The 14,092-nt window shown below is 37.6% G+C and overlaps 1 protein-coding gene across 1 annotated transcript in view; it reads right to left on the bottom strand.

The window, feature by feature from the left end:
* cog5 (component of oligomeric golgi complex 5) overlaps positions 1-14,092 on the bottom strand; it is a 79,053-nt gene that overhangs the window by 17,283 nt on the left and 47,678 nt on the right. Inside the window, exons 12-16 of the mRNA XM_079622614.1 lie at positions 12,288-12,489; positions 8,427-8,588; positions 7,351-7,450; positions 3,081-3,191; positions 1,341-1,403 (exon numbers count right to left, since the gene is read on the bottom strand). Of these exons, the coding sequence (XP_079478740.1) occupies positions 1,341-1,403; positions 3,081-3,191; positions 7,351-7,450; positions 8,427-8,588; positions 12,288-12,489 (638 nt within the window). The remainder of the gene's footprint in view (positions 1-1,340; positions 1,404-3,080; positions 3,192-7,350; positions 7,451-8,426; positions 8,589-12,287; positions 12,490-14,092) is intronic.

The raw sequence follows: 14,092 nt of genomic DNA, 5'->3' as shown, positions 1-14,092 counted from the left end.
TTGACACGTAGTACTGTACTCTTTCCAATAGGGTAAGTGGAAGATCTTCTGATAACCATGATCTCATGGACTTTATGGGTCATGTGCAAATAAAGGCCACAAGACTGTACGTCCACATCATGTGAGCCATTTGGGACAGGTTTTTTTTAGAGGACATATTTTAGAGGAGAGCGGGTGGTAAAGTGTGGTAGTGTTTTCACCTTGTACTGTTGTGTTTACACTTAAAGATCAGGGGTTACAGAGTGAATGCGATCCCGTACAGCTGGCAGGTTTTGTTAAAAGAGATAAAGGGGAAGAGAATGACCAGTTTACTCATCTGATAGCCAATTTACCTCAGGGGAGAGACCGATGAATTCAGAGCAGCTCAATGTTTACCCAATTACTTTCTAAAAACCACCTTCAGCCTCTGTGTGTGTTTGTGTGCGGCTGCAGCATTTCTATCAAAATTCTGACCCTTTGTTCACTGTCCCATGCGCTCGCCTTTTAATCTCTTTCTATCACAGATGCACAAACAAATACACAAGCTTAATTGTGTATCGCACCACTGTCTGCTGCATAAATAGTGCAGTGCACTTGTTGCTGAAAAGCAATGTAAAATTAATGTTATGAATATAGAGGGCATTATCTGTGTAAGGCTGGGTTCTTGTTTTATGGTTTTTGCTTATGTCATGTGATTCGCATGTACCCCATGTGATCATGCCATGTGCTTTTGTTTTTCTATTGTGTCAAGTTCCTGGTCCATTGTGTCATTGCGTTCAAAGCCCTCATGTTGCCATGTTTCTGGGTCTAGCTTTGTCATGTTACGTTGTAACCCGCTGTTGTGAGTTTCATGTCCATGCCACGCCATAAACCTAGTCAAGTTCATGTTTATCTTCAAGTTACTTTTATTTTTAAGTCATTGTTTTGTTTTTCTACACTTTTAGATTTTGGAAAAAACTGCACTTGGATTCAGAAACCTGACTCCACTTCAGTTGATCCGTCACAACCTCTTTTAAATACATGTATAAAAGATACTGATGTGACTATTTGCAGTTAGGCGTCGTTTACACCCTATTATATACATGTATCTCCAGTGACTGGTCTTGATTGTATTTCGTCTTTGATTTGGTGACTATATATAATTTACTGTCAGCTTCTTTTTATCAGCTTATCTGTGCATGTTCATATAGCAGAAAAGCACATATCCTTGAATTTGAATGTAACCACAAATGTGGTGTTTCAAGCAAAATGCATATTGTAATTTAATTTAGAAGCTATATTAACTGAACTATGAACATGCTTTATGATCATTAGTGATGTTAATACGAGGTGTAAATGGGATCTTGCAGTTTTTGCTTTACCTGTAAAGATGCTGTGAGCGATTGCTCTGCTGCTGGAGGAAAGGTGCCCAGTCCAGATATAACCTGAAAACAACTCAAAGTCAGAAATCATTCAACGTTCAGAGCACTTAAACCATAATTCCTGTCCTTACACACAGTTCAGGCCCTAAAAAAAAAAATCCCACTGAAACAAGCGGTCTCACTTTTCACAAGTAAAACTTTTATCACCTCCAGTTTAAATATTTAATCATAGAGTAATCTCTTTTTATTACCTTATTAATCACAGGCAAGAAAAAGCTTCTGCTGTCATGTTTTTTTAATGAGGCAGACCGGGAACTACATCATCTGGTGCTTAAAAAGCCACTTGTGAAATATCACCACTCATATTGCACAGATATGACTAGTGATGAGTCTGCAGTTTCCCCAAGACTCTCTCCTGAGGAAAGACCGAGTAAAGGCACTGCAGCCATATGTTCTTTATAGACAGGTGTCACATAGAGAAGTTTTATAATACTGCATGACTCTATAATAACTTGAAACAGTTTAATATTTGAATACCCACTAACGTTTTCTAGTAGTGATTTCATGCATTTTGCTGATTGAGGTCTTATGAGCATCTGTTCATAAAACACAGCTTTGGGAAACGCATGCATCTATTAAATCACCACATGCCATTAGGACTAAAAGCACAAAAAGAGACGTTGTGGAGAATGTCTTGAGAGCTTTTCTACAATACAATGAAATCGAATAGGTACCACGAAAATAGTTCTTAGGTCTTATGGACTATATTTCAAGTGTTATGAAAGCTATATCAGCTTTGTGTGAGGACATTTTTGATTTTCCTATTTACCACGCCTGTCAAATGTTACTGGAGCCGTGTATATTCAAATATATTGGAATTTAGCACACAAGTCTGAATACTTTTGAGCCCCTTTCACACAGAGATTCTGGAAAATACACGGATAATGTGACCCGGGATCATTTGATTTTGGTTTATATACACTGCCAGTGATTTTCCTGGATCTGTGAGTGCGTTCACACACATCCCGGTAAGATCGCGTAAAGACACGTGCCGTCAGGATGAGTCGTGTAACGTACGGGTGGAAAACATGCACACTAACGCATCGCGTACCGTTCCACAAAGCTGGCGAACGATCTCAGCTTCAGTGCGGATAGTGAGGAGATTCCTGGTCTCTGCTTCGTTCCAGTTTGCAGACATTTTTTCGTTCTTTCTTTGTTGATGACGAACACGAACTTTCTAGAGTTGCGCGATGGCACTTGCGTCATCACTACGACACACCCCTTACGGCATTGATCCTGGCTTTTGTTCACACAGGGCGCGTTCCGGGATTGATCCCGGCAATGTTACTAGGTCCCCAACCCGGGATCCATCCCGGCATCAATCCCGGGACGTGTTTGCGTTCACACACAAGGCACTCTGGGAATTCACGGCAATTTCCCGGGATCAACGCGCTGTGTGAAAGGGGCTTTGTAGTACTTCTACTGATTTTTTTTTTTTGGTAGTATATTACTTTTACTGATTTTTGCAGCTTGAGCATCCTACCCCATTCCCTTTGATAGCGTGTAAAATCGTACAGAAGACAGTCTTTTAAATCATCTACAGATTGTTTAATGTTAGAAAGAAAGTCATATGGGTTTGGAACAACACAAGGGTGAAGAAATTAAAAAAAAATCCTGCATTGCAGAGTGAACTAAACCTATAATAACTATAGTGTCTTGAATAAGAGACGGCATTCTTACTTTAGCCACAGCTTGCTGCAGGCGGAAAAGAGAGTTCACCACGTTAATGTTTCTCCTCTGGCCTTCGGTCAGGGGTCCGATCACCTGACTGGCGTCCCCCTGCGTACACAGCTGAGAGAAAGACAGAAGGAAGTGAGAAGAGAGAAGAAAGGGAGAAAATAGAGGGATTAAACAATATCGTCACAAGCAAAGACTTGAGTAAATAATCAAAGAGTCAAGATCAAAAGCGAGGGGACCGCAGGCTACCACTAATTTCCCCAGTCGTCCCAGTGTTCGTCTGAGGTCAGAAGCGCTTTGCTCAGTGGTGGCACAGCGGTCAGCATGCTGAGACACGGGCGTCACCATGGAGCTCAGACAGCAGAAGCAGGTGGCATTGTGGGTAGGAGGGCGAGCAACAGGGAGAGGAAAAAGAAGAAGGATTTGCCATGCTTAGTGCCACACCACAGGAACTAACAAGCAGAGGGTTGTCTTAGTCACGAGTTGACCACCGCACACAAACACATATTCGTGCTGCACTGACAAACAAACAGCCGCTACAGACAAAACAACTCAAAGTCGAAATCGTAAAAAAAGCAGCAGAGCCTCCTCTCATCAAAGGTTGGGGGCTGGGGAAATAAAATTGGGGAGAAAAAGATATCACACATCGTCTGCGAGGAAAAGCCACACAGGATGGTGGCAGCGTGGGTACCATGGCAACGGGTCTAAAAATGGAAAGCCAACAGTTAATTAACGTTTCCCGTGGCAGGTGAGGAGATGCAGTAACACTAGTCATAATTCTAGGTGGGTTGCTCCTTCACACCTGATGTTAAATAAAGCATAGCCCCCTGTGCATATCTGCAGTCCAATAAATGGACCATTCTGAGATTAACTGCCATGCAACCCTATATGTCTGCCCCGAAGACCAAAAACATCATACTTCTGTAGTCCTCAGAGGAGAGCACTGTTGTCAAATATTTCCCCTATAGCTAAACCAGATTGCAGGGAACTTCTTTCAAACTGTAGCTTGCCAAGTTACAAGCCATTTTAAGATAACATAAAGTAGTCAAACTACATCCAAGATCCATTTTTGAAATAATAGTAGGCTACACTAAGTACATTTGAGCTAAAAAAATTACTTTTTAACAAAAAAATTTAACTTTTTTTTTTTTTTTAGTTAAAGGATTAGTTCACCTCAAAATTAACATTTCCTGATAATTTACTCAAAATGGTTAAAAAGTATATATATATATATATATATATATATGTAATGTATATATAATTTTTTTTTTTTAAATGACCGTTTCGCTAGATAATACCCCATTCCTCAGCTGGGATCGTGCAGAGCTGTTTGAAGCACTTCAAAGTCCTTTGAAAATGCATTGATTTGGACTTCAACATGTTGGTTGCGGTTTAAGTCCATTGTGTGGAGAAAAATCCTAAAATGTTTTCCTCAATTTAACTTCTTTTCCACTGAAGAAAGAAAGACATGAACATCTTGAATGGCATTGGGGTGAGTAAATTATCAGGAAATTCTCATTTTGAGGTGAACTAATCCTTTAAGTTACAAACACCCTTCGATAGTTTAAGTAAAACTCTACAGTATTCCTCAGCATAGCTACTGAAGAAAGCTGGCATTAATTGCATCATCTGATTGGACAATGACAATGTGCATCATCAGGACACTGGCTTCAGCTTCTGTGATGAAAGAAGCACTCTCAAAGCCATCCATACGGCAGATCGGGCAGCAATTTTAGCCACGTTTCAGAAATCATTCTCCCCGCAAGTGCACTCAGCGTAAATCTGTGTGTCAGAGACGGTTTAAGTCCCGTTCCATTATCACAGCAGGAAGGATATGAGAGGTCAATAGAGATACAGTCCTTCCCTTTGTCTTCATTAATATCCATCCATTAACCGATGGAGTCTGTGTTAAGCTGGGTTTGATAAAAAAAAAGAAACCATCTGTGTCTTGGAGATCTTCTTGTTCCCAAGATTGTGAGGCGTGCTTAAGAGATTTATGCAATATGCTACTATGATATAATTTCCTGAAGACAGTCCAAGGAGAGGTCAAGGTTTGGCTCTGAACTGACCCTGAATTGAGTTCAAATGGTTCATCCCACACATCTGAACTGAAGGAAAGAACAGAACCAAACTCTCGTTATTCATCTGCTTGCTGACATAAGACAGATTGAGTCAGTGAGCCAGTGATTCGAGGACAGACACCGGACTAATCCAATCACACCCTCCCTGGCCAGGCACAATCAATCACACCTCCAGCTCACAGTGAATGGAGATAGACCTACATGAGCAAGTCGAGTCTTTACTCTAAAGCTGAGAGGCAGTTTAAACAGATGAGAGGAAATTGAAAGAAATTAAACATACAAACGAAAAGTCTGACAATCAGTAATCAAAACACACTGAACTTTCATAATGTTCGGAGTGAAATACAATATTCAGCAAGAAATAATGTAGGGTCAGGCATGATTATACCAAAAAAAGTTATTTAAAAGACCAGAAAGTTACAGGTGAATATCCATGATGTTTTTTTTTAGGTGTTCATGATTACTGGATGAGGATAAAAAATTGAATTACCTGATAGACTGTAAAAAATTATCGTGATTTTAACGTGATTAAAACTGTCAATTGGTTAACAGAAAGTTTCATTACTATATACGGTAAATAACTGTGATCGATCTAATGGTACATTTAATGTAATTTTACTAAAAATGTACAGTTTTTGAAAGTAAAAAAGAACAACACATTGTATAATTTACAGTGAAAAAAACATAAATTGACATTCCCACAATTCCCTGCGTGACACTTCGCATTTTATGTATTTTTGTTGAAATAACTACGTTTCTTCATAGTTTTCTTAGTTTATTTCTAATCAGTTATGTACATTAGGGTTTTGTGTTACATTTAATGTTGTTAAATTAATGTTTATAGCATTTTTACCATGATAGTGTTCAATGTTTGTGTGAATGACTGTGCATCTTCTATATATTAGTATAAACTTTCTTGTGGAAGAGCTGCTTGGGATGAGCTTTGATTGATCATGTGACTTTCATCACTGCTGTGATTGTTGGTTGTCAGTGTATGGTACAAAAGAGATATTAATACTTTAATAGGTTGGTAAATTAGCATTATATCAGATAATGAAATACACTTTATTACTGTAAATTTAAAATTAAGTCTGTAAAACCTAAAATGTTGCTACCATATTTTATACGGTAAATTACTGGCAACCACAGCTGCCGGTATTTTACCGTAAATTTAACGGATTTTTTTTTTTTTTTTACAGTAGAGACATTATAGGCTATTTAATAATTTCAAATCTGCTCATGGAGAGCTATCATCCTGCCTAACCCGTCCTCCTAAATCAAACACGCCTGAACCACCTAACCAAGGTTCAGGATTACTGAAAATTACTGGCAGGTTGACTACCCCTGTTTTAAATTATGAAAAATGTAGAGCCAAGTACAACAATAAAAATATAATTGCTGCAGTTATTTCCATGACTTATCTCCAGGCTTGGAAATTACCATTTTATAATTGTATCAATGTTGATATCAAGGTTTTACATTACCATGAAATGTTTGTTTTGTTCCCCCTCAAGAAAGTAAATAGGACAAATTAAGATTTCATGTTGCCTTTAAATAATTTTTTGTCTTATCACTGAAGTCAGCTACAGGATCTTTGGCAGGACAAATTGACTAAGGATTTAAAGGATTAATTCTCAGAAAGCTAGATCAGTTTTTCAGCTAACTTGCACCAGATAAAATCTCCCGATTCATTGATTAAGGATCTCATTGAAAAGTTTGTTACGCCTGTTATCTTCATGTAACTCAATGTGAATTATTTACTATTTACATTGAGATGGAGACTCAAGCCACTCTGACCACTTCAATGCTCACAAAATAACAACAGAGAAGTACATTTAGTAAACTAATAGCATGAATATTGTGATTTATTGGTATTTATTCGTTAGTTGAGCCACTACTGACCTAGCATTGCATTCTGACGCAATCTCACTCTTTATTCTCACCTTGGTCTGATTTATAGACCAAAGCAACTAGCACCTCTAACTATGCAGGTCGGGATCCTCCCCGCCTCTTGTCCAGGTCACGGCTCTCAGCAGGTGCACTGATTCTCTGACGCTCGTTGAGATGAGCCCCCAGCTTTCATAATGAGCTCATTCGCCAAGCGTGTACGTCACCTCCCTGGCAGGGTTGAGGGGCATGAGAGCAGACAGCCTCCCGCTCAACCTAGCTCATTATCCCTGTGTGTCTCTTACCAGCTGCTCTGACTTGACGCAGAAGAGCTGCACCGTCTTGGCGGCGTTCTTGGCCACTGCGATCGTCAGGCCGGAATCCACTGATGCAACATTCAGCTCACTAACGTGCAGAAACAACACACAGGATCAGCCAATTACAGTCAATGCAAACGGTGTCAGTAGTCTAATCTAATCGCCATAAATTCTCCAGCCCATTATTTGTCCATCTGTAAATAGAGAAAAATTTGAATATCGTCCAAAAGTTCATTTATTTCAGTAGTTCAACTTAAAAGTTGAAACTAATATATTACATAGACGCATTACATGCAAAGTGAGATATTTCAAGCCTTTATTATTTGTTATAATTTTGATGATTATGGCTTACAGCTTATGAAAACCCCAATTTCAAAATTAGAATATTGTGAAAAGGTTTTCATAAGCTGTAAGCCACAATCATCAACATTATAACAAATAATAAAGGCTTGAAATATCTCACTTTGCATGTAATGAGTCTATATAATTTACTTTTAATGTACTTAAATTATATTTTTATTCAAATTTTTCTGAGATTTACCTGTATATCAATGCTTTTTAGTATTAAATGGATTAAATTAAGGCTTTTTAGTATTCGGATTGCCTTCCTTATCAAGAATACATGCAATGCTTCCTTAAAAGGGGTAATTCACCACTGGCAATTTGGGCTTTTGATAAAACTTGGCTGTCTATGCAGGCGAAATGCAATTTAAAAAAATAAATAATCAGTGCTAAATGACTAGAGAAAACAGAAAAAGGGCTATATGGCATTCCCTTTTGCCAAAAAACGTCAACACCCATAATGCACTTTTGATTTTGGCACCCTTCTCTGTCGATCTGACTGTCTGTGGGTGGAAATACAAAAAAGCGGATTTATAAAAAAAAATTATATCGGACTTTCCGCAGACAAACGATTTGTTTAGTTGAAATTCATATATACTACTGACATTGTAACAATACAAAGCTGGTTGAAAATCAGCTAACTTACCCTTTAACATCTGGCCAAAATGAGATATATCTTAGAAGGCAGTATAATGGAGTTATAACGTATTTTGGAGGTGTACCTGGCTATTGTTTTTATGATGCTGTCCAGTTCATCATTAGAGGGTGGGTTTCGGCCCCCTTGTGGGAAAACAAGGTTGATGGGGTCAAAGAGTCGGGACAGAGACTTGGACAGGTAGGCTGCTTCATATGGCTGAAGAGAATCCTTCAGATCCTTCTCGGGACTGGAAAAAAAACACATCAAAACAGTTATTAATTTGCTTCACAAAGAGTGTAAAACAAGTAAATGCCAACATGTGTAAAGACAAAGTGTTTTCTGGCAGTTGCTGTACCTTGAGGTCATCTCCAATGATCCTGTCATTAAACCATTATCACTTTATGTACTCTAAGTACATGGTGTTATTTTGATAAACATGTGTGATGTGATACATACTCTGTGTACGTATAACATTTCACTGACCTAAATCTGTAAATTTAATCAGAGGCCTGCCCGTAGAGATAATTACAAATTAGACTAAATCAAAAGTACCGAATGGCACTTAATGAAACCGTAGCCTACTTACACTCCTCATCTCAGTAGGGATCAAAGCCTCAAGCATTTGATTTCGCCATAAATTACTTCTCCTGGCTGACAGCTTCTTAATTTCAAATAATCATTCTTTTGTTTGACCAATTGTTGATAAAAAGCATAACTGAGATATGACTGAAGTAATACTGTTTCCCCAATGGCTACCATTTTCATTAAAAGTTCCAATGAAAATTAGGCATATTTTAGAATATTATTTGATTGTAAAATTTTCATTATCATAATGCAAAAAATCTAATTCTCATCACTATAAAATAAAAAAGTAATGATTTTTTTTTTAAATTGCATTTACTGTATACATCCTGATAGTTTTCTGGCATTTATTCTAATTTAAATAAAAAACATTTCAGTTAGTATTTCTACTGCAATACAGTAAAATATACTATATTTCAGTAATAAGAATCGCCATTAAAATAATAATTACAAAAAAAAACTGGACAAATAAAGTGAAATAGAGGGTAAAAACTTAAATTATCATAAATTATGCACGCTTTTTTTCATCAAAATGCTTAAAAGCAAAAAATGTAGAAACCTTGACACTACTGTCCAACAGGCTGAGAGAATCAGCGTCATTAATGTCATAAACTAAACACCAAATAAACCTGACTGTTAAAGACAGGACAAAAAGAGCTCAGCAAATTAATACATGATAGATTTCTCCATAACAATAGCATCAATTTTGTTTCTCTCTAAACTTAACTCAGCAAATGCTGTTCAATGTTGAACTCTACCACAAAGAAGGTCTTTTATGTGAGCCAAATATAGATCTACTGAATTTCTGCTAAATAAAAATACAGAGAAAACCATTTACCCCCCCACATAACCCTGACATTTGCTAGTTTTTGACAAGATGCTGTAATAATCTTGGCTTTAATTGCTGGTTGTCAGCCAAGTCATGCATTTTGACAAGATTTTTTTGAGCTGTTTATGCGATAGGATCAACTGTGCGTAAATCCAGTGCTCGAAGTGTGTGTGTGTTGTGTGTGTGTGTGTGGGGGGGTACTTCCACATTTTACTCTTAAGCGCACCTGCACTTTTTCTTGCGCACCGCTACTTCTCGCATGTAGCCGGTACTACAGTGTTTCCCAAACCTCTCCTGAAGGACCCTCAACACTGCACATTTTCTTTGTCTCCCTAATCAAAGACGCCTGATTCAACTCATCAGCTCATTATCACATGATTAGGGAGACAAAGAAAACGTGCAGTGTTGGGGGTCCTTCAGGAGAGGTTTGGGAAACACTGCTCTATCACACCGCAAGCGTGAGCGGTGCATTCACACCGGGAGCAGGAGCAGCGCGTGAGCGTCAAGCAGGAGCGTTCAATTAAACGCTCAATTAAAGTGAAAGCACACTTTTGATGGACAAAATAAATATGATTTAACACAAAAAGTGCCCAAAATGCTCAGATTTTTGCATGTCTAGTGTGTTTTAACAAGAACTGGAGTAGCTATGTCAGAAAAGAAAATGAAGACTCAAAAATATTTATAGCCCATTTAACCTTATTTTTATTATTCAGTTTGGGTGAAAGTATTTGGTGTTTTATAAAAAAAAAAAAAAAACGAGTAAACTAGGAGTTCCGTTTTCACTCACACTCTCACACACACACACACACACACACGTTTAAATACATTTATGCCGTTAATAAATAACAATAAATTGTTGTTGTACCAGCAATATCTCCAAGTTTTGTTTTTCACTTTAGAAGTCTCGAATGTCATGATTTGCCAATGCAAGAGAGTACCAGCACCTTTTCCCTCCACTTCAAGCACTGCGTAAAACGTGGGCCGTTTAGGGGACAGTCGTGATTATGGGATCTGGGTGTTTGATCAGAGCAGTGGCAGAAACGTTGATGTATTCTAGGAGATTATTTGACAATGTGCCTGAGAGTAGAAGAGCTTCTTTGCTTTCTAATGCATCTCTCTATCCAGGTGAAAGGCAGAGACGCTGTGTGATTAATGAGAGCAGTTTTGAGAGCACTTTGCGGGTAAGCAGAATCTTTGTTGTGCCACCAGGAATGATTATGAAGATGATAGCTTGTGTAGATAATGAACTTCTCGTTTTTATGATGAGAAATCGTGGCATTTCTGTTTGACTGCTTGCATTTAACATCCCAAAATGTTAAATCAGTCAGCATGTTTCACTTCAGCGATTGATAGCTGCAATTTTGTACTAAAAACAAAGCATTACTATGAATTCCCATTGAAAAAAATGTTTCATGGAAATAATAGTTTCTACAAAAATACCATATTCATAACAGTTACTGTTGTTACTACAATAAAACTCTAGTAACTTCGTATTAGCCACCACTGTCATAAAAAACATTGTAGTAGTGTCATGTAGAGAATTGTCGAGAGGCCTGGGAGAAGTTAGGAAGGCTCAGTACACAGGAGTGGTTTTCAAAAATGTTAGTGGTGGTTTATTTTAGAAGCTGGATTTCACAGCTGAAGGTGTAGTCTTCAAAGCACAAATAACAAAACAAAGTAACAAACACTTAATGTAACATACTGGTGCTAAAAACAAAAGAAAAATGCTGTGAGCAGCAAAAACTGGCACTAAACAATGCCTAGTGGCACGTCCACAAAAATATTCAGCATGTCTCACCTCAGACAAGTTCAAGCGTTTGCACAGTGTACACAGGCTGCAACCTCCCTTAACCATACTCAGACAATGGCTTAAATATACCAGTTTCCCGCCAAACACTAGTGGGTTGAACCATTATCACGGGGTGGAACCTTTCCCCGTGACACTCATTACTGACTTCCCCAGCAAAACATTAGTACATAAATAATATAAATACTGTTCAAGAACTCATTTTTGACATACAATGATAATAATACCAACATGCATAACATACAACCAAAAACTCAAATACTTAACACCTCATAGCACTAATGTCCCCCTCCATTTTGTAAAATGGTACGTTCTGGCTATGCGCACTACCAGAACCCACCTCCAAAACACAGGCTCAGACAGGTAAGATCTAAAATGTGATATAACATGCAAACTTACACAATAAAGAAATCATTTAAAACAAACAATGACTCTCTCTTATCCATCACAACATTAACACATTGAATACTTGATGTTGGGACTGTCTATCCACATATACATTATACTCAATACACCCATTCTGCAAGCAGCACACCAAATAAATTCAAACTAGCCCTAGGCTGGCACTCAAGTGATGATGAGATTAACCTGGTTCATCATCACAAGTAGCTACTGTATTTTGGTTGCTATATGGGACTAAACTTGATCAAATCGTTAAGTAATTACAGAAGAATTATGAAAACAAATGTGTTAGAGAGTTATTGTACATGTATCATGGTAGTACTCACTCATAGTCTGGTTTGGTCCGGGTGAACATATCGTCAGTATCATGCTCTGATGCTGGCAGTTCCACATCTAGACCCGCACCACTGCTCGCTAGCGCCCCCTGTATGCTTGCGCTGTACTGCTGCAGACGCTTCCACAGCTCATTATAAAGCCTCAAGAGTTTGGGATACTCCCCTTCCAGAGCCTGCTTCAGGAAGGTTGATGCTGTGAACAAATGAAAAATAAATAGAGAAGGGGACGCGTTTAAATAGCGAAGATGGGCACATGGATAAATGTATGTGTTGTGTCTTTGTCCCAATATTGGCTAGATTTTAGAACCACGACTTTTTCCGAGTCGACTGGTAGTCGTTATTTTAAGTCAGAATTTGATTAAATCGCACGCTTATATTAATTGCATTACTTAAAGCTACACTGTATAATTTTTTAAGTTGATTCTTAGCAAAAAAAACACTTTGTTCTTTCAAAATTATATGTGCTCATTAATGTATAATTACTTCTACCAAGTGTTCTCGCTGTATACTATATCAAGTATACTGGCTCAGTATATATTTAAATGGTTTGAGTTTCAGGGTTGAGAAAGAACATTATATATAACATTGTTCTATAATACAGAAAAATACCAAACCATAATATTGAGCCTTTAAAATATAGATCAAGTGCTCAAACGCACGCATAAAGCTTGCCGCAGGGCACCGGCAAAAGTAATATGAATGTGTCGGGGGGAAAAAACTGAACGGAGACTATCTGAACTATCTATTTTTTTTAATTAACTATAGTGATTTTCGAGTCAGTGCAAAGATGCAGTTAACGACACGGACTCGTCATCTCTGCTGTATAGTGGATCTGCCTATAGAGAAAAATGCATGTTTCATACAGATTACATTATCAGAGAATATTTGTTTTAGATTTGAATTGGTTCATTAAAAAGTAGACATTACCCAGGACTGCAGAAAGCACATCCTGTTTCTTTCCTTAATTTTTTACAAATTGCACAAACAAAAGCACAAATTGTTGTTATAAAATAACAGTTTTGAATGTTGTCTTACGCTTATCTGTATGATCAAAAATTATATTTGTATTTTAAGTTCTTTCCACTGTTATCAGAAATAAATGTAAGTGATCGCACCAGTCTGCACGAACACTTGGATATATAACAATAATAGCGCACATTTATCCAGGTTATTGTTAAAGCAAGTAAAGTTAAACGTTACTACTACTTACAAAATTCAAAGGATAAGCCATAGTTCGGTCGATGTATGATAGCTACATTTTTGGATTTCCTGGCCAACATCCTGTAATTACCACATGGACCAGCTGAGTTTACAATCTGTCCGTCACGGCCTGCGTGACTTACCGACTAATAAAAATGTGGTCAAATAAGACTCTTCTCGTCAGCTAACATTTGGTTGACTATTAGGGGGCAGCTTTATTTAGAAGACTGCATTACTACAGCAATAGCATTAATTGAATTGTGAATGCAACTTTTGTTTAAAAGAAAACTAACCATAGTCAGGGTTGACTTTAAAATAGTAATTTTTTTGTGAATACCATGAAAATCTAGAATGATTTAAAACTACAAATCCTCTCTTAGCGACTCAATGAGCTGAAAAACCACAATTCCCTAATCTCCAACCACTCTAACAAAAATAACGCCAAATAAAGAGCATGCATGGAGAGTCAAACAGATGGAATTGTATAAAAATACTTATTCATTAATATGGTAATAGCCCAACTTTACAGGTGATTAAATGCTCATTACGAATATTATGCAGATTGTTTCCTATGCAGATTGATTTGATGAATGCAT

Source organism: Phoxinus phoxinus (assembly GCF_949152265.1).
Source record: "Phoxinus phoxinus genome assembly, chromosome: 9".
In the NCBI taxonomy this organism is placed as follows: domain Eukaryota; kingdom Metazoa; phylum Chordata; class Actinopteri; order Cypriniformes; family Leuciscidae; genus Phoxinus; species Phoxinus phoxinus.
Note: the sequence above shows the minus strand (reverse complement) of the source record. Positions and strands in the feature narration are given on the sequence as shown.